At 35.9% G+C, this 24,778-nt stretch overlaps 1 protein-coding gene across 1 annotated transcript in view; it reads left to right on the top strand.

The window, feature by feature from the left end:
• ANKRD31 (ankyrin repeat domain 31) overlaps positions 1 to 24,778 on the top strand; it is a 149,098-nt gene that overhangs the window by 23,615 nt on the left and 100,705 nt on the right. Inside the window, 6 exon segments of the mRNA XM_082724937.1 lie at positions 199 to 272; positions 2,594 to 2,637; positions 13,895 to 14,551; positions 16,560 to 16,828; positions 18,972 to 19,081; positions 23,456 to 23,611. Coding sequence (XP_082581063.1) covers positions 199 to 272; positions 2,594 to 2,637; positions 13,895 to 14,551; positions 16,560 to 16,828; positions 18,972 to 19,081; positions 23,456 to 23,611 — 1,310 coding nt within the window.

Raw genomic sequence — 24,778 nt, forward strand, 5'->3', positions numbered from 1 at the left:
TTTGCAGTCACTTGAAATGTAAATGTTAACAAATTTGTAGTAATTGTAAAAGTAATTGAATGATGGAGCAAAAATAATTATGCAACTTTGAAATTCCTTTAAATGAAAAAAAACCTTGAATTATATTTAAATGAGAAGTAGTGTTTTTTTTTTTCATTTCAAAACTTTTATTTATTTATTAAATAATTTATTTTTTAGGAATAGAAGTTTTCCAGAGTTCACTGGGTCATTTTCCCAGGCAAAAATTTCAGTGAACCACCAAAGCATTCAAGGTATGTTTTTATGGGTAGAGTCATATAAAATAAATTTGTCTGTGCCTAAAAATAGAAGGCTTAGTTAGGTATGGATTTATTTGCATTAACAGCTCTCAGAAGGCCAAATGGGTAGAAGGTTAGAAGAATAGGAAATGCAGGACATTTGGTGTTTTGGGAGCCATTAATGCCATATGATGTTTTTGGCATCTCTGTACTTTTACCATGACACTCAATAAACTTCTAAGTCAGAGGTCTTTAACTGGCTCTTCCTTTATAACTTTGTGGTCTTTCTTGCTGCCATGAGCTGATGTGACTAGATGCCCATAGAATTGATAGTCCCCTTCCCTTCTGATACTTCATTGCAACTCCCTCTTTCCTTCATTCCTTTCAGAGTGTTTAGAATGAAAGTCCATTTTGTTTTCATTCAGATTTTAGATTAAATCACATGTAAGGAAACTATTAGATTGTTCACTAGTTTAGCTAACTCTGTTTTAATACAATCCTATTTTCTTTCTCCCAATTCAAAGAGTAATTCTAACCAAACTCTAGAATGGTCAAAATAAATTATCGTTAGTCATTGTCATTTTTGCTTATAAGTTAAAATTCAGCGCCCCTGAGCATTTTCTTCTCATTTGGTACTTTAGAATTGTATTTATTTTGAAAGAGAGAGAAGGATCACAAGCAGGAGGGGAGGAACAGAGGGAGAGGTCAGGAACAGACTCCCTGCCAACCAGCGAGCCAGCCCTACATTGGGCTCAATCCCAGGACCCTGGGGTCATGACCTGAGCAGAAGGCAGACGCTTAGCCAACTAAGCCACCCAGGTGCCCCTTGAATTATTTTTCATACGTACATACTACTACTACTACTACATTTTGTCTCTTTCAGGTGTTAAGTAGAAAATGTACAAAATCTAAGACTGGGCCAGTCAGGCACCCTCCACAATTTTTTTGATTTGTAAAAACTATTTTAAGTAGATTTTGTAGTTAGAAAATGAGAAGTACTTAAATATGTTTATTTTTATATAGTAGTCAGATTAGCATAATATATACCAATTTATCAAATTTAAAAAATACCAACTATTGGCATAAAAGTGATCATTTTGATTATGAGGTGATTAAAAATACAGAAAGAGATGGCTTTGAGGATTTTCTTTACAATTCAGAGGAGGAAAGAGGATGAAGTCTCTGTTTTTAAACTACCCCCCCAAGGATCTGACATTTAAAAAAAAAAGAAGATAATTGAAGATGTATCTATTACTATGTTTCACATATACTAAATTTTACACAACAAGAGATAAAACTTTAAATAACAAGATATACATAGCAGAACATACAGTCATTATTGCTTGGCACAGAGGGTTCTAATGCAAGAATAAGTTACTTAGTAATGTTTTGCTCATCATCTTGTGAGAGTGTGTAATACCATGATGTTAACCCTTCTAGCTTATATTCCTAGCTTATCATCATCAAATGGCAAAGGTGAAGCAAAACAAAGCAAAAACAATAACAATAAAAAGCAGATTTTTGCATGATGTAAAACTCAGGAAGCATATTTATGGGTTTTCCCCCCCCTGAAAACCCTGTCTTGCTTATGAGGATGCATGCTAAGGTTCAGCAAATAATTACTTGTCTTATGCTATAGCTCTAGATACTGCCTAATCGAAAGAAACCAAAAGAATGATTCAAATAAATGCTTGAAACACCAGTGAACCCTAAACCCCTACCTAAATATATCAGAGTGCCTGGGCCTTGATTCTGAAGGTAGGAGGCAAGAGGAGTGGTGTAGGAGAACCATCTTTTTTCCCCGCTCCTCCTTCACTTTCACTTGGTATGAATTGCAGAGGGAGCAGGATGAGGAGAGGATAATAAAATGGAAGTCACTTAGGACAACCTGTTGATTCCTTTTTGCCCCTACTTGGGTTGTTCCTTTTCATGCCTAACTTGATGGCATGATTTTAATTTATGTTGTATTAAGTATAATGGAGGAGATGATAACCCTGAGCAAGTAAATATGATTTTTCCTCCTGTAGTTACCTATACTTAGAATAACAACCAAAATAGAGAGGTTTTAGCTAAACTAATACTAAATAATTATAATTTTACTTATCTTTGTGTAAAGTGTTTTTTTAAGAAATGGAAGAATTTTCTTTTGTAATTTCATTGCCACTGTAATGATACTTTTATATCAATAATTAGGTATAATATTTATAAAATGTTTTGTGTATCACATGAATGCCTGTGAGAAGAATTTCAAGTTATTTTGATTAAGAAATGCTAAGTCAGAGTTATGTTTCTAGGACTCTAATAAAACTGGAGTAAAACATATTGTTACCTTCTAGGGCCTGAGGCTGAAAATCCTGAAAATTTGCCAGACCCAGAAAAGGTTGGTCTGTATATCAGAGATTACCTTTACAGATCATGTGTTTAGATTTTACTTAGGAATTATATTAATTAAAGTATCAAGCCCATTTAGGTTCTTTCCCTGGGTGAGAATATAACTAAACCATTTTAATAGAAATGTGTTCTTGTCTAAAAACCCCTTCCAGTATTTGTTCTTCCCTATCTCTAATGAAATGGTATTTTCTTGATCTGTGTTTCTTTTTTGTATTTTAATTCCAGTATAGTTAACATACAGTATTTTATTACTTTCAGGTGTACAAAATGATTCAACAATTCTGTAAATTACTCAGTTCTAATCAAGATATGTGTACTCTTAATTCTTGTCACCTATTTCACCCATCCCCCCCATTCACCTCCCCTCTGATAACCATCTGTTGGTACTCTATTTAAGAGTCTTTTTTTTTTTTTGTCTGTTTTTTCTTTGTTCACTCTTTTCTTAAATTCCACATAGGAATGAAATCATATGATATTTGTCTTTCTCTAACTTACTTCACTTAGCATTATACTCTCTAGATCCATGCATAATTTTGGAAATAGCAAGATTTCATTCTTTTTTGTGACTGCATAATATCCCATCTTTCAGTGGACACTTGGGCTGCTTTCACAATTTGGCTATTATAAATAATGCTGCAGTAAACATAGGGATGCAGATAGCCTTTCAAATTAATGTTTTCATATTCTTTGGATAAATGCCCAGTAGTGTGATTAGTGAATCAAATGGTAGTTCTGTTTTTAATTCTCTGAGCAACCTTCATACTGTTTTCCAGAGCAGGTGCACCAGTTTGCATTCCCACCAGAGGTGCATGAGGGGTCTTTTTTTTCCTACATCCTCACCAACACTTACTTGTTTCTTGTGTTTTGATTTTAGCTATTCTGACTGGTGTAGGGTGGTATCTCATTGTAGTTTTGATTTCTATTTCTCTGATGTCAAGTGTTGTTGAGCATTTTTTTTTTCATTTTTTCTGTTGGCCATTTGGATGTCTTCTTTGCAGAAATGTCTATTCATGTCTTCTGCCCATTTCTTGATTGGATTATTTGTTCTTTGGGTGTTGAGCTTGGTAAGTTCTTTATAGATTTTGGATGCTAGCCCTTTATCTGATAAGACATTTGCAAATATCTTCTCCCATTCTGTCGCTTGTCTTGATTTTGTCAGCTGTTTCCTTTTCTGTGAAAAAGTTTTTATCTTGATGAAGTCCAGTAGTTGATTTCTGCCTTTGTTTCGGTTGCCTTCGGAGAAGTTGCTGTGGCCAAAGTCGCAGAGGTTGCTGCCTGTGTTCTCTAGGATTTTGATGGATTCCTGTCTCACATTTAGGTCTTTCATGCATTTTGAGTTTATTTTTACATATGGTGTAAGAAAATGTGTTAGTTTCACTCTTCTGCATGTGGCTGTACAATTTTCCCAGCACCATTTGTTGAAGGGATTCTCTTTTTTCCACTGGATATTCTTTCCTGTTGTGTCAGAGATGAGTGAACCATAGAGTTGAGGTTACATTTCTGGGCTCTCTATTCTGTTCCGGGGATCTGTGTGTTGGTATTTGTGCCAGTAGCATTCTGTCTTGATGATTACAGCTTTGTGATACAACTTGAACACATTGGACAAAATAGACTTTAAAACGAGAGACTAAGACAGTGCATAATCATAAATGGAACAATTTAATAAGAAGATAAAACAATTGTAAATATTTACGCACCCAGCAAGGTAGCACCCAAATACGTAAAGCAGTTAATAACAAACATAAAGGAAGTAATCAATCATAACATAATAATAGCAGGGGATCTCAACACTCCACTTACATCAGTGGACAGATCATCCAAACAGAAAATCGGTAAGAAAACAGTAGCTGAACATGAGCATTGAACCACGTGGATCTAACAGAAATACTCAGAACATTCCATCCTAAAACAGCAGGATACATATTGTTTTCAGGTGTACATGGAACATTTTCCAGAACAGTTCACATGTTAGACCACAAAACAGGTCTCAACAAATTCACAAATGTCAAAATCATACTATACATCTTTTCTGACCACGATGCTATGAAACTAAATCTCAACCACAAGATAAAATACAGAAAGATCACAGAAATATGGAGGTTAAAAAACATGCTACCAAACACTTAATGGGTCAGCCAAAAAATCAAAGAGGAAATCAGAAGATACGTGGAGAGAGGGGTGCCTGGGTAGCACCGTCACTTAGTTATCTGACTCTTGGTTTCAGCTTAGATCATGATCTCCAAGTCATGAGACCAAACCCCATGTTGGGCTCTGTGCTGAGCATGGAGTCTGCTTAGAGTTTCTTTCTCCCTCTCCCCCTGCCTCCACCACTCTCTCTCTAAAATAAATAAATAAATAAAGCTTTAAGAAAAATACATGGAAACAAATGAAACGAAAACAACAGTTCCAAAGTTTGGGATGCAGCAAAGCAGTCTAAGAGGGAGGTTTATAACAATACAGATGTATCTCAAGAAGAAAAAAATCTCAAATAACCGAGACTTACCCCTAAAGGGGCAAGAAAAAGAAGAACAAACAAACCCCAAAAGCAGGATAAGGAAAGAAATAACAAGATTAGAGCAGAAATAAGCAGAATAGAAATTTAAAAAATAATAGAGCAGATCAATAAATCCAGGAGCTGGTTCTTTGAAATGAACAATGAAATTGATAAACCTTTAGTCAAACTCATCAGGGAGAGAGAGAGAACTCATACAAATAAAATCAGAAATGGAAGAGGAGAAATAACAACCAACACCATAGAAATACAAAGGATTGTAAAATATGAAAAATTATATGTCAACAAATTGGACAACCTAGAAGAAATGGATAAATTACTAGAAGCATATCATCTCCTAAAACTGAATTATAAAGAAATAGAAAATTTGAACAGACCAATTACCAGCAATGAAACTGAATCAGTAATGAAAAACTCCCCATGGCAGAATGTCTAGAATCACGTGACTTCACAAGTGAATTCTACCAAACATTTAAAAAGTCAATATTTATTCTCAAACTGTTCTAAAAAACAGAAGAGGAAGGAAGGTTTCCAAATTCATCCTGTGAGGCCAGTGTTACCCTGATACCAAAACCAAAAAAGACACCACAAAAAAAGAGAATGGCAGGCCAATATCTTTGATGAATATAGATGTAAAAGTCCTCAACAAAGTATTAGCAAGCTGAACCTAACAATACATTAAAAAACTGTTTACCACAATCAAGTGGGATGTATTCCCAGGATACAGGGGTGACTCAATATTTGCAAAACAATTAACGTGCTACATTATATCAACGAAAAAAGGGTAAAAAACATGAACATTTCAGTAGTTGCAGAAAAAGCATTTGACAGAGTACACATATGTGGGGATTCACAGGGCCTGGATTGATAAAATCTGACTTGTATATACCTCGCTGGATGAGACTAATTGAAAAGCAAAGGAGGAGTGCCTGGAATGCTGGGCCTTCTTTGAAGTTTCTTGGCTGAAAGCGGCTAGATTCTTACTGTGCCTAAGGTTCTCATCTAGGGAACAAATGTTTAAATTTTGAAGAAATTCAGGTACCTGCAATGGTCATGTGCTTCGCGAACTCCTTGCCTTGTTCATATGTCACAAGCACTTCTTGCTTCTGTCACCTGCTGCCCCATATATTATTGTCCTGATCTTGAAGCTACACATTCCTTCTTGGTTTTGGTATTTTGGTATATCCTTCTTGCATGTGGTATATTGATAAAACTCAAAATAAAAGTGGAGGCAAAGTTTGGCTTGAGACCTTTCGCCACTGGAGTGTCATGTCCCGTTGCCCTCTCCTTTCTCCTACTTTGGTGTCTGGAGTAATCTTTTCATTTGCCATCTCTCGGTTTGCTTGCCAAACCCGACAAACATCCATTCATGATAAAAATCCCCAACAAAGTAAGTTTGGAGGGAACATACCTCAACATAATAAAACCTATATATGAAAACCCATATTGACATGATGCATAATGAGGAAGAACTGAGAGCTTTTCCCCAGGGTTAGGAACAAGCCAAGCATGTCCACTCTCAGCACATTTATTCTGCATAGTATTGGAATTCCTTGCTTCAGCATTCAGACAACAAAACAAAGTAAAAGTCATGCAAATTATGAGGAAGAAGTAAAACTTGCAGTTTTCAGATGGCATGATACTGTATTTAGAAAATCCTAGAGACCATCCAAAAACTACTAGAACTGATAAATAAATTCAGTAAAGTTGTAGGTTACAATATCAGTATACAGAAATTGCATTCCATATACTAATAATGAGGCAGCAGAAAGAGAATTTTTTTTTAAAAATCCTATTTACACCTGCATCAAAACCAATAAAATACCGAGGATTAAGCCTAACCAAGGAGGTGAAAGACATATGCTGACAACTATAAAACACTGATAAAGTAAATTGAAGACAACACAAACAAATGGAAAGATATTCAACACTGATGGATAAGAAGAACAGATACTGTTAAAATGTCCATACTACCCAAAGCAATCTACATATTTAATGCGATCCTTATCAAAACATATTTTCCACATATTTTACCAACATATTTTCCACAGAACTAGAAAAAACAATCCAAAAATTTGTATGGAACCACAAAAGATCCCAAATCTCCAAAGAAATCTTGAAAAGGAAAACAAAGCTGGAAATAGCACCACCCCAGATTTCAAGTTATACTGTAAATCTGTTGTAATCAAAGCAGTATGGTACTGGCACAAAAACAGAAACATAGAACAGAGAGCCCAGAAATAAATCTGTGTTTATGTGGTCAGTTGATCTTTGACAAAGAAGGCAAAAATATGAAAGGGAAATAGTCTCTTCAACAAATAGTGTTGGGAAGACTGAACAGTTGCTTGCAGAAGAATGAAACTGGACTACTTTCTTAAACCACACACAAAAATAAACTGAAAATTAAGAACCTAAATGTGATGGCTGAGTAATATTCTATTGTATATTTGCAAGAAATGGATGGAACTAGGGGGTATTATGCTAGGTGAAATAAGTCAATCAGAGGAAGACAATTATCGTATTATTTCACTTATATGTAGAATTTAAGAAACAAAACAGAGGAGGTTAGAGGAAAGGAGGGAAAAATAAAACAAGATAAAACTAGTGAGGGAGACAAACCATAAGAGACTTTTTTTTTTTTTGACAGAAATCGCAAGCAGGCAGAGAGGCAGGCAGAGAGAGAGGAAGGGAAGCAGGCTCCCGGCTGAGCAGAGGGCCCAATGCAGGGCTTGATCCCAGGACCCTGGCATAATGTCCTGAGCCGAAGGCAGAGGCCACTCAGGCGCCCCCATAAGAGACTTTTAATCATAGGAAACAAACCAGCGGTTGCTGGAGGGGAGGTGGGTCAGGGGATGAGGTAACTGGGTAGTGGGCATTAAGGAAGGCACATGATGTAATGAGCATTGGGTGTTATATGGAACTGCTGAATCACTGAACTCTACCTCTCAAATTGATAATACACTATATGTTAATTAACTGATTTTAAATTGAAGAAGTGTTTTCTTATGAGCTGTTCAAATAAAAGGACAATGAAATTCTATTTGTAAAAATAATGAAGTCTGTTTTTTCCAATGTAAGTATTGTTACCCTGGACTTTTGTTCACATTCATTTGTGTGATAAGTACTTCATTCCTTCACTTTCTTTTCATTTTTTTTCCCTACACTTTCAATCTGCATGTGTCTTTAGGTCTGAAACAAGTCTCTTGTAGGCAGGATAGAGACGGGTCTAGTTTTTTTTATCCATTCTGACACCCTCTGTTTTTTGATAAATGTTTTAGTCTGTTTACATTCAAAGTAATTATCAATAGATATGTATTTATTTCCATTTTGTTATTGTTTTATGGTTGCTTTTATAGTTCTTTGTTCCTTCTCTTGCTCTCTTCTCTCGCCATTAATCGGCTTTCCTTAGTGATATACTTGGATTCCTTTCTCTTTATTTTTTATATATGTATCACTGGTTTTTTATTTGTGGTTACCATTATGTTTGTATATAATATCTTCTTTATATAGCAGGCTGTATTAAGTTAATGGTTGCTTAAGCTTGAACCCATTCTTTATTCCTCTCCCCACGTATTTTAGGTATACGGTGTCATACTTTACATCTTTCTATTTTGTGAGTCCCTTGACTGATTTTTACAGATACACTTATTTTTACTGTGTGTGTGCTCTCTACTTTGTTTCCTTCTCTTTATGGTCTTTTGTTTCCACTGAGAGTCCCCTTTAACATTTCTTGTAGGGCTGGTTTAGTGGTGATAAAAATCCTTTAATCTTTGTTTTTCTGGAAAACTCTTCTCTCTCCTTTTCTGAATGATAGCCTTGCTGTATAGGGTATTCTTGGCTGTAGGTTTTTTTCCTTTCCACACTTTGACTATATCATGCCACTCTCTTCTAGCCTGCTGAAAAATCAGCTGATAGTCTTAAGGGGTTTCCCTTGTTTGTAACTGTTTTCTCTTGTTGCTTTTAAAATTCTTTATCACTACTTTTTGCTATTTTAATTACTTTATGTCTTGGTGTGTACCTCCTTGGGTTGATTTTGTTGGCAGATGTCTGTGCCTTCTGAATCTGGATTTCTGTTTCCTTTTCTAGATTCAGGAAGCTTTCGGCTATTATTTGTTCAAGTAAATTTTCTGCCCCCATTTCTTGCTCTTCTCCTTCCAGAATTCCTATAATATGTGTGTGTTCTTATGCTTGATAGTGTTGCCAAGTCCCCTAAATCTGTTTTCATTTTGTATTTTTTTTCTCTCACCTTGTGTCTTGATTCTTTCCATTACTCTATCCTCCAGGTCACAGATCCGTTCTTCTGCTTCCTGTAGTCTACTGTTTATTCCATTAAGTGTATTTTTAATTTCAGTGAAGTTCTTAATCTATGATTGAGTCTTCTTTATGTTTTCTTTGTCTCTGTTAAGGGTCTTACTGAGGTCTTCCACTCATTTCTCTGTGAGTATCTTTATGACCATTATTTAAATTCTCTCTCAGGTACATTACTTACCTGTTTCATTTAGCTCTCTTTCTGTGATTTTTTTCTTTTTCTTTCATTTGAGACACATTCTTGTGTCTCCTCATTTTGTCCAGCTCTCTGCATCTGTTTCTCTGTGTTAGGAAGATCAGCTACATCTCCTGCTCTTAAAAGCAGTGACTTTATGAAGAAGAGTTCCTGTAGTGTCCTGCAGTGCAGCATTCTCCAGAACCTGGTTCGTCAGGGGCGTCTTCTGTGTGTGTTGTGTGCACCTTGCTATTGTGGCAGAGCCACCTTTTTCTTCAGTCCAGTTTTGTGCAACAGTGCTCTTTATCTGTTGTGGGCACTATTTGGTCCCTCTATTGTTAGTGTTTGGAGCCGCCCTGGGGTGGACAATTGAGTCAGACCAGACATTTTCCACAGAGACAGTATCACCAAACTGCATAGCACTTTGCCTGTGTTGTCCCCTTAGAGGTTTTTCTTAGTGGGCAGTACCTGCGGTTAGACCAGCAGTCTGCTCCTAGCCCACTGCCGGGGCTGCATTCAGACTGGTATATGTGGTTTGTCTTTTCTTCTCCCTGGGGCAAGAGTCACTTTGGAGTGGTGCTGGCCCCTGTTGGGGCTGCTCGTGCACTCGAAGTCTTTTTGTGCCTTTTTGGATGGGCTCTGGCAGAGAGCTTTTGGGAGGGGGTGGATCCACAAAATCTGTAGGAGCAGGAAGTATGTTGCTAGCAAGTTAGGTAGGAAGTGCATCCCACTGGTTCCTGCACGTGGCCATGTATTTAGACTGGGGCATGGACAGGGTGTGAAATGGCACCTGCCATCCAGCTCCTTTGTTTCTAGAGAAGTCTCCCAAGGATCCCTGTACCTCTAGCACATGCTCTGAGATGAATAAACAAATTTCCCTCCCTACTCCACAAGTGTTTTACCAGCTGCTGCTTCTGTGGTATATCTCTACAGGTTGTTTTTTGTGCTCTCTTTAAACAAGGACTGTTCCTCTCACCCTCCTGGCCAAGCTCGCTGATTTTTAAAGTTCTAGGTTTTAAGTCCGACTGGTTGTAAGAACTTATGAAATTTAACCCCTTTGGTTTTCAAAGCCAAATGTTATGGGAATTTGTCTTTCCCAGCAGTCTTCCCCTCAGTGTGATAGTGTGTTTGTCTCTTGTCTCTCTCCACATGGAGTTTCTCCCTCCCAGGGAGGGTCCTGCAGGTCTTTTTAGCTCCCCACTGCATCTCTGGCCTTCCTATCCTCTTCATTGTGTCCTCTTCTCTTTATTTAGCTATGAGTTTGTTCTTCCAGTCATTGGGTCATTTTCTGAATTATTTATACCAGTGTTGAATCTGTGGGATAAGGTGAGCTTAGAGTCCTTCTACTCTACCATCTTCCTTAGAATGTACCTTGATCTGTGTTTCATATCCAGTATTATTAGTCTCTTATTGTGTATCTAGAAGAGAGGTATGTAACTTATTATCAAACTAATCGTGGAGATGATGTAGCAAAAATGCCTTCTGTTGGTTTGTCTGTTACCACAGTTCATTTACTATTTCCTGCTAGATACTGCTTTCCCATCCTCCAGATGTTATTCAGTAACCACATATTGAGTGCTTCTTTTGGTTTTGCTTTCTCCTTGGTGCTGTGGGGAATTAGAGGAATTTAAGACTGACTCTGCCCACAACAGACTCAAAACAGTCCAGGATCTCCCCAAGTCAACCTTACCATACCTATACCTGTACCTTCTTTTATCTCAGGTATACCTTATACATTACTACTTCCATGCCTTTGTTCAAGTCAGGAGCCAAAAAGCAAGGGAAAGAACATAAAATATGGAACCAGAAAGTGTGTGTTTCAGGGGCAAGTATGTCCATTTTCATGTGTAAAATACCAATTGAAATACCTATTTCACAGGATTATTGTGAGAACTGAGAGCAATGATAGTTCATGGTGTCTGGCACCTACTTGGTACTTAATATGTATCTTCCCTTCTTCAACTCCTTCACAAATCTTTAATTTCTGGTTCAAGTCCTTTTTCCTTTGTGGATCTATCTCAGATGACTCTGGTGATCTTGACCAAGGTTAATTGCTCCCTCTTTAATGTTCATTATTCACTGACTATATCAGTTTTTCTCGATCACTTGCATCCTATGACATTAATAGATCTTCTGAGAAAAAGGGTCTTTGTGAACAAAGAAGTTTGGAGATTACTCTATCTTAAAGTTTCCTCAGAGGTTTTTTGTTTTGTTTTTTTTTTTTTTTTTAAGATTTTGTTTATTTGGCAGAGAGAGATCACAAGTAGGCAGAGAGGCAGGCAGAGATAGAGGAGGAAGCAGGCTCCCTGCTGAGCAGAGAGCCTGATTCGGGGCTGGATCCCAGGACCCTGAGATCATGACCTGAGCCGAAGGTAGAGGCTTAACCCACTGAGCCACCCAGGCGCCCTTCCTCAGAGATTTTAATGCACATGTTCTGAGAAGTTTTGTGGTAAAGAAACCTTGTTGCCTTTGTTTAACCAGGCATTTTTCTAGCAATTGTTAAAACCCTCCACTGCTTGCTGTCTGTCCCCCGCCCTACCCCCCCCGCCACCAGAAAACCATAACACACTGGGATCTTTTGTTTATGCCATTCATTTGACTTTATACAGTGTTTCTGATACTATTTATACATATTTAATATCTTACGTACTTATATATTCAGTCTTCATTTAGAAATTAAGTTCCTTTAAGGCAGAATCCAATATATATACTTTATTACATATATGGCCTTGAATTTAGTAGATGAAAGTTCTACAAATAGGAGGACTATGACATAAAGAATGGATAGAATTTGGTTCTTGATTTTTTCCCTAGATTTCTTTTATCTTTCTGAGCAAATTATATTTTACATTACTAATAAATATATCTTCTTAAGCTCTGTATGCTATACATAGAGAAGATAAATGGTGGCGGGTGTGGAAAGAAGGGGGAGAGTAAAATAGTTTTCCCTTCTCTTACTTAAATCAGAATACCAGAGAGCTTACAGATTACAGTGCATTCTTTGAGAATGGTGTGTCAATGGAAGATGGATTTGATGTTTAGAAATTGCCAAAAATTATTGAAACCCACTCTGTTATTTAAGGTCAAGCAAATTAACAGGTTTTTTTAAAAAAAGATTTTATTTATTTATTGGAAAGAGAGAGCATGCACATGTGTGAACAAGTAGGAGAAAAGGCAGAGGGAGAGAATATCCAAGCAGATTCCACTGAGCACAGACCCAGTGCAGGGCTTGATCTTAGGACCCATGAGATCAGAACCTGAGCTGAAAACCAAGAGTTGGACGCTTAACAACCTGAGCCACCCAGGTGCCCAGCACATTAACAGTTTTTAATGGTAAAAAAAAATGTCCAATGTCTTCAAAGTATTGAGACTCTTTTGAATGGCTTGTAAATGGTTTTTGAAAGCAGTTTCAGAAAATAGAGTCTAATAATATTTTGAGCATTGGGAAAATTAGAAGAAGAGGTATATATAACCTATTAAGATGATGTCTTTGAAAAGTCATAGTCATTTATAAATGTAAGTTTTGTGTTACCTGTTTAAATTAACTGTAATGCAGAACCATTGATTTATAGCTAAGGCTTGTAATACTTACATAGAGTTGTATCTTTATTTTTCTTCTTTTCCCCCTCTGATCTTCTTTCCTTTGGCCTTTTTACTTCACAGTTACATAGTGATACAGAGATGGGGAACAAAAAGAAGGTGAAACTATACCAATTTTATTCTTGATTAATGATTTTTATAAAATTCAGTAGTGATTTTTAAATTTTTTTCCTTCCTTCCTTCCTTTCACTGTGCGCCCAGTGTCGAGTCCAGCAGGGGGCTTGAACTTATGAACCTGAGATCAAGTGTCAGATGCTTAACTGAGCCACACAGGCACCCCAAGAGAGAATTTTACAGTCATTACTTGCAATGAAGTTTTGAGATTAGCTACTAATCTAACTATTCATGTCATCTCTGCCTCTTCTCTTTGCACAAATAATTTAAACTTAGTTGAATAGATAATTGGTATCGCTAATATGACCCAGCCAATTTTGCTCTTGGTCCACTGTGAATGTTTAGCCATGTATTCAGAATCATTAGTAATTTGGTACAGGAAATTAGTAAAGAGTATTTTTTTTTATGGAAGGGGAAGAAAATTGATAAAACTCTTTAGTGGTAATTTACCAAGATGATAAACTAGAAAACTATGAAGTTTTAATTTTAATTTTTAGCATATGCTATAATGATGGAATTTCTATTTGGAATATGCAGGAACTAAGCACAGACAGAAATGCTCCTGAAATTAGCTTTTTGTCTGGTACTACTGCTGAAGTATCTGATGTGGTGGTTGTAAAGGAGAAGCTGTTAGTAGAGCCAGAGATCTTAGCAGGACCAAGTAAGTTTTCTAAATCTGGAAAGGAAGCCACATTGACCATGAATTCTGAAGAAACCAAGGATGAAGAAAGTTCTCTTAAAACATTTGTGTCTGCCTTAGAAAGGTTACTCACATCACCGGAAATGGCTCAGGAAGAAAGACTGTTTGAAGTAATGAGTGATTTTGAACCTAAAGAGTTGGACATCTCATTGAGCAACTCTCCAAGTTCCATATCAGTATCCTTGACATGTTCCAAAGATTTCCTAGAAAATACAAAGGATGATGCCTTGCCAGCTGAGTTGTTAGCAGCCATAAACACATCATCAGAAGGCAACGTGGGATCCATCTGTCACAGAAAAGGGGGAGACAGCAGTCTCAGTGCTAGAAATGAATATTCAGGAGTGGAGCCCAAGATGTCTCAGACCAGTGAAGATTGTACACAAATAACAGAGGTGAATTTTGAGTCTCTTCGTTCTGCTCCACCCTTTGAACAAGATTCCAAGTCAGGGGAGCTGCAGGACAAGCATCTTTCACTGCAGCATGTAATTGCAACTGTGAGTCTCTGATTTTGCCTTTTCTAGTGACTTTTGCCAAGTCTTCATTGCCCATATACTTTATCTTAAATTCAGATCTTCTTCCCAAATTTCAACACCCAAAAGATGTTTTTTCAGTTTGAAGCTGATCTTTCTAGAGATTCCAGGGTAGAGTTTTCAAGGGATTTAAATGTTGAAGTAGTTAAGTTTCTCATCAAAGACCTGAGACTTATTATTAGATTGCTTGTGTATAGGAAGGAAATAATTATCTACCAGATTTTTTTCCTGTTAGCTCACAGAATTGCTATGCCTACCTAGTGTAGAGTAGAGATGAGATACCCCACATTAATTTCTAGTTGAGGATAGAGTATATGTGGTTGGGCTTCCAGGAGAAGGAGAAGTTATGCCTGGCTTCAGCAGAATTTTGCAATCTACATCTGAGGCTACTGTCAGATAGCAAAGTTCCTGAGGTTTAGAATTCCTGCAGTATTATGCCTGGAGACCCTGCAGTGGGCTACCACTAGCCAAGTCTCTTTTTATGTTGACAGTTTTTTTTTCCTTTTTAAAGGAGTCTTATTTTTTTCCCCTGACTATAATAGTAATACACCCTCATTATTTAAAAAAATCAAACATTACAGCAATATACATAATAATACAATTTTTGAAAATGTCCCCCACAATTCCATATTTCAGAGTTAATCACTATTAACAGTTTGGCTTATCTGTCTCTAATTTTTTCTATGCATATTCTATGTAAGTTTATTCTGTATAAGTAAGACCATATTATACATAATACTTTGCAACTTTTAAAAATATTTTTTATGAAAGTATAGTTGACATTTTGCAGCTTTTTAAAATTTGATTATACATCTTGGTTATCTGTGTCAGTGAATGTAGCATACTAAAATCTTTTTACTTGCTGAATACTATTACACTATGTGGATATTTTGTGTGTGAGTATACGTATATTATATAAATATAATTTATTTAACTAATTCACTAATGATAGTCATTTTAATTTTTTATCTCTTCTCTTTTTTTTCTTTTGGCTATAACCAGACTACTTTTATGAACATTCTTGGGACAATTTGAATAACACGTTACTAAGTTCATGTTGTAAAATACATACCTGGCATAATACTGCATGAAATTCTCATAGAAAACATTTCAAAACAGACAAAATAAACTTTTAAAAAATCCAGAAAAAAAAGCTAATAATCATGGAGATAGGGCATGAAGATTAAATTAAACATTCGAGTATCCTAATCTGAAAAGAGGTACTATAAGTAAAATGTAAGAGATTATAACTGATGGGTATTAATAGAGTGAGCATGAGTATAGCAAGTATTCGAAAAAAGAAACCCTTTTAAAAGTAAAAAAGAGATTGAGAACAAATTAAATACCCTTTTATTCAACCATAATAAAAATACAGAATTTGGTACACTAAAAAGCTTTGCAAGCTGTATATATAAATGAGCTCTAGAAAGGTTTACATGGTATGTGTAAAAATACATGTATCTTCATGAAAGTTAAATCTATAATGGATTATTAAGGGAAAGTTAGAGTCATTCGTGATTTACTGGTAACCTTTTAAAATCAATATAATGGGGGTTATATACAATTTTGTCCCACAAAATACTAACTTCCTACTGTAAAACAATAACCACTGGGCTGAGTAGAACATTGCTCTGGTCTAGTATGACATTTTTACTTTTTTTATATGTCATTTTTTGCTGCCTGTTTCCTGTGAAGTTAAAGCATCCAGAGTAACCTTAGTTTTGCCCTTGAATTTTAAAGATGAATATTGATAAGAATAATTTTTACTTATGCTCTTCTTATCTTAGACTTTTAAATCCGCTTTGGTTTTTATTATATTATTAAATTTTCATTATGTGGTCTGTGAATTTTTGTACTTTCATATTATAAGAGGCATTTTTTTATAATCAAAGAATAAGATAAAACTTAATTTCTTCTCATTTTAAATTTTTTGCATTGTTAAAGTTTTTTGTGTATTTGCATCTTATTACAGACTCTAGAAGATCCACACTTTGGGCTGCAAACTTTGGTTCATCAAAATGTCACCTCATGTGATCCACTGCATAATAAAGGAAATTCAAATTCAGTGGAAAATAAATCTGGCCAGGATACTCCATGTGTGTTAAGGAGATCGTCCAGACTAAAAGCAGGCAGAGATGCAAAGCACACAGATGACTTGTATAATATGCCAGAAAAGATTTTACCAAAGATTATTGTCAGTGAGGATCAAATAAGTAATATCTCTTCAACTAAGAATTTCAGGTATACTCCCAAATTACATCTTTCTCTTTAGATATGCCGCAGACCTTATAGATAATTCCATGCTTGTGACACTAGTCAATGCACAGTTACCCCTAAGTGAAGAGCTTTGTTTTTCAGTGTTGTTGCCTTATTTACTGTACAGTTAATTTTTTTAACCCAGAAAACTCTTCTACTTTTTTTTTTTAAGAAGACAAGTTAAGAGAGATTTGTTGGATTTCAACCTAATTCTAATTTCCATTCTTTCTTTTTTAAATTAAGTTTGATTAGCATCCATCATCACATAGTTACAGAATTTTCTTTTCTTGTCATGAGAATTTCTAAGATTTACTCCCTCCATGACTTCCAGCTATGCAATACAGTACTACTATGTATGTTCTATCCCCAGGACTTATCTTATAGGTGGAAGTTTGTACGTTTTAATCACTTTCACTTATTTCACTCACTCCCCACCTCTCTGCTTCTGGACACCATCAATCTGTTCTCTGTATCTATGAGTTTAGGTTGTTTTGTTTGAGATGCCACATATAAGATCATATAGTTTTTGTCTTTCTCTGTCTGACTTATTTCACTTAGCATAATTCCCTTTAGAGCCTTCCACATTGTCACAAATAGCAGGATTTCCTTTTTTATGGCTGAATAATAATCTATTATGTGTGTATGTGTATGTATGTATATGTACACACAATAATCTGTTGTATGTGTATGTATGTATATGTGTCTGTGCGTGAGTGTGTGTGTGTGTGTGTGTGTGTGTGTATGCACCACTTTTCTTATCCATTTATCCATCAATGGATACTTAAGTTGTTTCCATGTCTTGGCTATCGTAAATAAAGCTGCAGTGGACACAGGTGCAGATATCTTTTCAAGATAGTAATTTTATTTCCTTTGTCTAAATATCCAGAAGTAGAAATGCTGTCTCATATGGTAGTTCTATTTTTGGTTTTGTGAGGATCTTTTATCCTGTTTTCCATAGTGTCCTCACCAGTTTACAATGCACAGAGGTTCTTTTTTCTTCACATCCTCAGCAACACTTGTTCTTTCCTGTCTTTTTAATGTAGCCATTTTAACATGTATGGGGTGATACCTTACTGTGGTTTTTATTTGCATTTTCCTGCTGATTAGTGATGTTGAGCACCTTTTCATGTACCTGTTGGCCATTTGAGCAAATGTCATTTTAGTTCCTCTTCCATATTTGAATTGGATTGTTTGCTTAATTTGTTATTGAGTTTTATGAGTTCCTTATATATTTTGAATATTAACCCCTTATCAGGTATATGATTTGCAAATATTTTCTTCCATTCAGTAGGCTGCCTTTTAATTTTATTGATGGTGTTCTTTTCCATGCAGAAACTTTTTAGTTTGATTAGCCCTGGTTTTTCATTCTTGCTCTTTTGTTGCCTTTGCTTCTGGTGCCAAAGCCAAAATATGATTGTCCAGACCAATGTCAAGGTGCCTACCCACTGTGTTTTGTTTCTATGAGTTTTATGATTTCATGTCTTACAATGAAGTCTTTAACTTATTTTGAATTGATTGTTTTTTGTGTGTTATGTAAGATTGAGGCCCAATCTCATTGTTTTACATGTGGCTATCCAGTTTCCCAAACATCATTTATTAAAAAGATTGTCCTTTCTTCATTGTATATTTTTGGCTCCTTTATTGTAAGTTTATTAGCCATCTATACATAGGTTTATTTTCTGACTCTACAGTATTCCATTCAGCTATGTGTCTGTTTTTATTCCAGTATTTTGCAGTTTTTGATCAGTGTAATCCCACATGGCAAGTCCCGTTTTCTTGAAAGAGCCTATCTCTTTGTCCCTAGAAGGTGAATAGATAGTGGCATGGCAGTTTAGGGAATGAGGGGCAAGAGACTTAGAATACTTGTAAAGGTGACTGCTCCTACAGGAAAGAAACCCCAAGGTGGCACAAAGAAAAAGCTAGAAACCACCAAAATCGGCATGCTTGTCACAGAATTACCTGCAGTTTACTCAGGAACCATTTCCATATTTTAAAGTGCCATGCTCTTTGATAGCAACTCAGTAAAATACCTTTCAGTTTTAAAAACTCGGTAAAAATTTAATATGATTCTCTATGGATGGTTGTAGAGAGCATGATAGTAATTTTAAAAACACATTTCTTTTTCAAGAATGCAGGATCCTGCTTTAATGATTAAAGGTAAAGGGAGGAATATGCATTCAACCAGACTCAAAAGTGGAGAACAGATGCAGAGAAACAAAAAACTTGCTGGAAAAAGTGGTGAGGCATATTTGATTTCTTAATTTTTTTTTTAATTAAGTAACTTACAGACATAGAATTCTGGTACTGAAAAGGAGTTAGAGATTATCTATCTCGACTTTCTCATTTTACTGATGAGGAAGTTCATAGAGGTTGAAGATTTTTCCCAGCATTGCACAGCTCATTGTTTAACTAGGACTTGGTGATGAACTACTGGCTTATTAGCTGGTATTTTTTCTATACTTCTATTTGGAGAGAAGAGTTACAGAACCCTTTTCAAATTTAGATATGTGATCTATTTGTGGTGTGACCAATGTAGCATAAGGCTTTGAGAAATCATACTAAGAGGAATAGAGGAAAAGATAAGGCAAAATTACTATTATTCTTTGGTGTTATTTCTCTGTTCCTATAAAACCCCAAAGAATAACCTAAGAAACTATGAGAAACCATAAGACTGTAGAAAGACTGGTTAGGATATAATAAGGGGGGGCACCTGGGTGACCCAGTGGGTTAAAGCCTCTGCCTTCAGCTCAGGTAATGATCTCGGGGTCCTGGGATCAAGCCCCACATTGAGCTCTCTGCTCAGCGGGGAGCCTGCTTCCTTCTCTCTCTCTCTCTCTCTGCCTGCCCTTCCACCTACTTGCGATCTCTGTGTGTCAAATAAATAAATAAAATCTTAAAAAGAAAAGATATAATAAGGGTACAATTGGCAAAATTAAAATATGCACTGTAGGTTAAATAATAAGATACCATTGTTAAATTTCCTAAATTTAATAATAATTTGGTTATTTAAGAGAATGTCCTTGTTTTTGGAAAATACACACTTAAGTATTAGTGAGTAAAGGGGCAGGGTGTGTTTAAGTTATTATTTATATTTATGTCTGTGTGCATGCATATATTTATATGAAAAGGGAGATAGAATGATATAAACAGATAGAAGAATACTAATAATGGGTGAATCTTTTGTTCTCTTTTTATAACTTTTTTGTAAGTCTGAAGTTTTTTCCAGATAAAATATTTTAAAGATTCAGTGAACTGAAACAAGACATAAATATCTTTCATACGTGTAAGTATTGCCCAGTTAGAAAAATATGGGAGAAAGTCCCATTTAAAATAACTATAATGAAGAGAAAATACCTGCTCTACACCTAATAAGAAATGTGCCTTGCCTATAAGAAAAGAGTTGAAGATTCCACTGAGGGACTTTTAAAAAAAAGAGAGAGAGACTTGAATAAATAGAAAGAAGAATCTTACTCTTGACCATAAATATTCATGTAAGAAATTTATCTCCCTAATTGAAATTACTCTATAAATGTGTGAGAACTCAATCAAAAACAGATTTTTGTTTATTTGCTAATTGTTTTGTTTTGTTTTGCTTTATAAAGCTGGAGATTAATTATGAGAATGTTATAAAATGATACTAAACATGAAAGACTAGCCTAGAAAATTCTGAAAAATAAAAGCACAGGGAGACTGGAGAGACAAGAACCTGCTGTACATAATATGAAAGCAATTAGAAAGCCATATAGATTAAAATAATTGGGTACAGGCACAGGAATAGACAAATAAATTGATGAAACATAATTGAGTTTAAATGTAGAAGCCTGATACAGTGTGAATTTGGGGGAAGGTATATAATAAAGATGGCATCTCAAATTGGTAGCAAAAAAAAGGACCAAGCAGTAAATAGTAAAAACATAAACAAATTTTGGATGGATATCTATAACATTCCATATACTAAATTTAATTCCATTTTGGCCAAAGACTAACTGAAAAAAAAATACTAGAAGAAAACATAAATGAATTATATTTGTAATCTCTGAGGAGGAAAAACCTTCTTAAAGAGTGACAAACCCAGAAGCCAGGAGAGAAAAGAATGATAAAATTGACTACACATATTTTTAAAAAGATTGCATGGAAAATACCCTAAAGAAAATCAAACATTGAACACAGAAGAAATATTAATAACACATAGCAGAGGTTAATTGCATTAACTTGCAGAGAGCTCTTAGAAAACAATAAATATAACAAAAAATGAGTCGGGAACACGAACAAGCAGTTCACAGGGGAAAAAAATATACATATATATAAATAACTTATATATAATATAAGCACCTAGTTGGCTCAGTCAGTTAAGCATCTGACTCTTGGTTTTGCCTGAGGTCATGATCTCAGGGTGTTGAGATCCAGCCCTGCATCAGGCTCCTTGCTCACCTCCAAGTCCGCTTGAGATTCTCTGCCACTCATTCCTTCTCCCTCTGCCCCTCCCCCTGCTTCCATGCACACACTCTCTCTCTCTCAAATAAATAAATAAATAAATAAAATCTTTAAAAAAAATAATTGAAAGGATTAGCATCTCATTTATGATTTAAAAAATGTAAATTAGGAAGTACAGTGTTCACTAAGAGAATGTCAAAGGTTTAAACATTTGAGAATTCCTAGTGGTAATAATATGGAAAAAGTAAGCATTCTCTTATTTTCTTGGTAATACTGTAAGTTTATTCAGTCTTATTTTTTAAAGATTTTTTTAATTTATTCAACATAGAGAAAATAGGGGGAAGACTAGAAGGAGAGGGACAAGCAGACTCTGCACTGAGCACGAAGCCCGATGCAGAGCTCAATCTCCAGACCCTGAGATCATGACCTGAGTTGAAACTAAGACTGAGACACTTAACTGACTGAGCCACCCAAGTGTCCCTGTTCAGTCTTTTCACTGGGCAGTTTATTTACATTCTTCAAACTTTTAAGTCACAATTCTTGAATTGGCAATTCTACTTAAGGGATTTATTCTGGACACTCCTGGGTGGCTCAGTTGGTTATGTATCTGGCTCTTGACTTCAGTTCAGGTCATGCATGATCTCAGGGTTGTTGAGATGGCTGTGTTTGATGTAGAGCCTGCTTGGGATTCTCTCTCTCCCTCTACCCCTGTCCCTTCTCCCTCTCCCCATTCACATGTGCACATTCTCTTTCTCTCCCAAAACAAAACCAAAAAAATGATATGGCTATAGTAATCAAAATAGCATGACATTTCCATCAAGATAGGGAAACAGATCAATGTAATGTAATGTACTGAGTTCCGAAATAAATCCTGAGTTTTGACAAAGGCACAAGGCTTTTTGTGGAGAAGAATAATTAGATATCCATATGCAACAACATGTTATTGAATGTCTCTATATATTCTAAAAATACTGTATTTTGTTTTTGCCCAAGTTACTTGAAGATCAGATTGATCCTTTCAAAACTTGAAGTAAAGACTATTTTTGTTTTGGTAAATACAGTTTATCTGGTAGGAGCAGAATGCTTTGTAGTTTTGAGTGGGATAAGATAGGATCAAATGTTCAGAAGTTGGTTTATTTTTCAGTGGAACTGAATGGAGGGAATCTAATAAAGACAAAGCAGATAAATTATGATCCATTAAAAAATGTGCTGCTGGGATGCCTGGGTGGCTCACTGGGTTAAGCCTCTGCTTTTGGCTCAGGTCATGATCCTGGGGTCCTGGGATTGAGCCTCTCATTGGGCTCTCTGCTCAGTGGAGAGCCTGCTTCCTCCTCTCTCTCTGCCTGCCTCTCCACCTACTTGTGATCTCTGTCTCTCTGTTAAATAAATAAATAAAAATCTTTTTATTTTAATGTGCTGCTGTACTCAGTTACTTTTGTGAGATTTTAGGATGGAGCAGATTAGCTAGATCAAAATTATAAAAGCTATCATCAGAGTTATTCTGAAATTCAGGAAAACCAAATGAACTAGTATCCATCAAAATTGACAGGATTTTGAGTATCAGTATTTTAGGAGAGACAGTGAAGAAATAATACCTAATATGTACAACCTGGGAATCTATTTTAATTGTCTATTACCTGGCTTAGGAAATAAGACTATTATATAGATCAAGATCATGTATCTTTATTTAATTTTGGAACAACTATTTGTAGCAAAGAAAGAAATTTAACATTTCCTTTACTGGCCTCATTGTGTTTAATTTCTGTATCTTCCTTGTGTATGTCTGAGATTTTCTCCTCATGGTGTTGTATCACATTTTGGCACTATAGTATCTTGTTGGGTTTAATGACAATCTAATTCTAGATTTAAATAATCATTTTCACCAGAACTTTTAAGAAGGTAATCTGTTAGTCTTCTCATGCATGCACTTTCATGGGGTTTCAATAAACATAAACTGCTTACATGATTTATAATATACTGCAAGTATTTTCAAACTAATGACATTTTTCCTTTTATCTTTTTGTATGTAAATAACATTATAGTTGGGTTTATGGATGAAGTACTCTTATAATACAATTCCAGAATGTTGACTGGATTCACTCTATTACCTGTATTCTTCCTGGTTTTCAAAAAGGGATTATTACTTTTTGTTCTCTTTTGTTTATCCCCTCCTTTCAGAAAAAATGAAGAGGAATGAAATATCTCTGTCTAGCATTAACCGTAGAAACATCTTTGGAGAGAACTTACTATATCAGGCTGCTCTGCATAATGACATTGATCTTGTTCGTCATTATATAATGAAAGGAGGTAGTGTTAATCAGCCAAGTTATGCTGGTAAGTTGGGGTTACCAAACAATTATCTTGAGAGTGGTTTGTAGTTTCTGCTTAGTCACTCCTATGAAAGTATGACAATGTGGGTGGGTGTAAGGCAAGTCTCAAACAGAAAGCTTCCAGGTGATTTTTCTGCTTAGGTAGTTCATCACCATCTTCTCCCAGGAAAGTGGTAAGATGAGGAGGGAGGGAGAAGGACATTGTATTTCACCTTCAAAGATTATGCCTGCCCAAGGCCTACCAGGTGGGCCAGGTGCAGTGGCCTTCCACAGAATGATGCTGTTCCTGTGGCTGACTTGCTGGCTTTGCATGGGCATTGTTACTGTGAGACTCAACTTTCAATGGAAGAGAAGTGAGCTCAAAAGCTGAAAGAAGCTGATGGTATGGTGAGCTATGGGGGATACCAAGATAACATGGTAGATGTACAGCAGGACCAATGGCCAGGGATATGGAGAGAACAGAGTACAAGGTAGAAGGGGTGGGACAGGGAGCTCAGAACATTCTTTCTGCAAGGCTGGATCTCTAGTATTGTCTTTTTCAATTGTCTTATTCTCCTGGACAAGAAAGATTCCCTAAGGACACTTAAGTACAAGGCACTTAGCAACACTAGGGCACTCTGGGTAGTGCCTTTATGTATCCATAATTTTACTAGTGTTTCTAGACTTTTTCAGTTTATGAAGCAGTGTGAAAAGTCTTATGATGCACAGGGATGAACAGGATAGTCCATGGACAAACAGGTGATTACACTTACTTTAGCAAAGCCTGGATTTATATGATAATCAGAGTTTTAACAGGATGTTACTCTAAATCCCATACCCAAGTGAACCACCTATGTCACTTGCTAACCAGAGCACTTGCTTCCTTACAAAATGTGTGGTACTTGCTATTTGTCTCTATCTGCTCCTTAAGTTCAGTAGTAGCTCTAACTTTACTTTATGGACTTCTCAAGAATCTCATAACATATTTCTTTTCATTAGCCGTTTTCTGTGCCATTGTTAACATCCTTGGTGTCTCTTCTCTGCTTGTCTTCAGCCATTTATTGTGCACGTTCTCCTCACTGCCCCAGATACTTCTGTGACCTTAATGAATTCTTTATCCTTAACATACTTTCCTGTCTTTTTGAACTCTCCTGTTCTCTACTTTTCCTTCTCACTTGGCATCTTAGCTCCT

Source organism: Mustela nivalis (genome assembly GCF_964662115.1).
Source record: "Mustela nivalis genome assembly, chromosome: 3".
Taxonomy (NCBI): Eukaryota; Metazoa; Chordata; class Mammalia; order Carnivora; family Mustelidae; genus Mustela; species Mustela nivalis.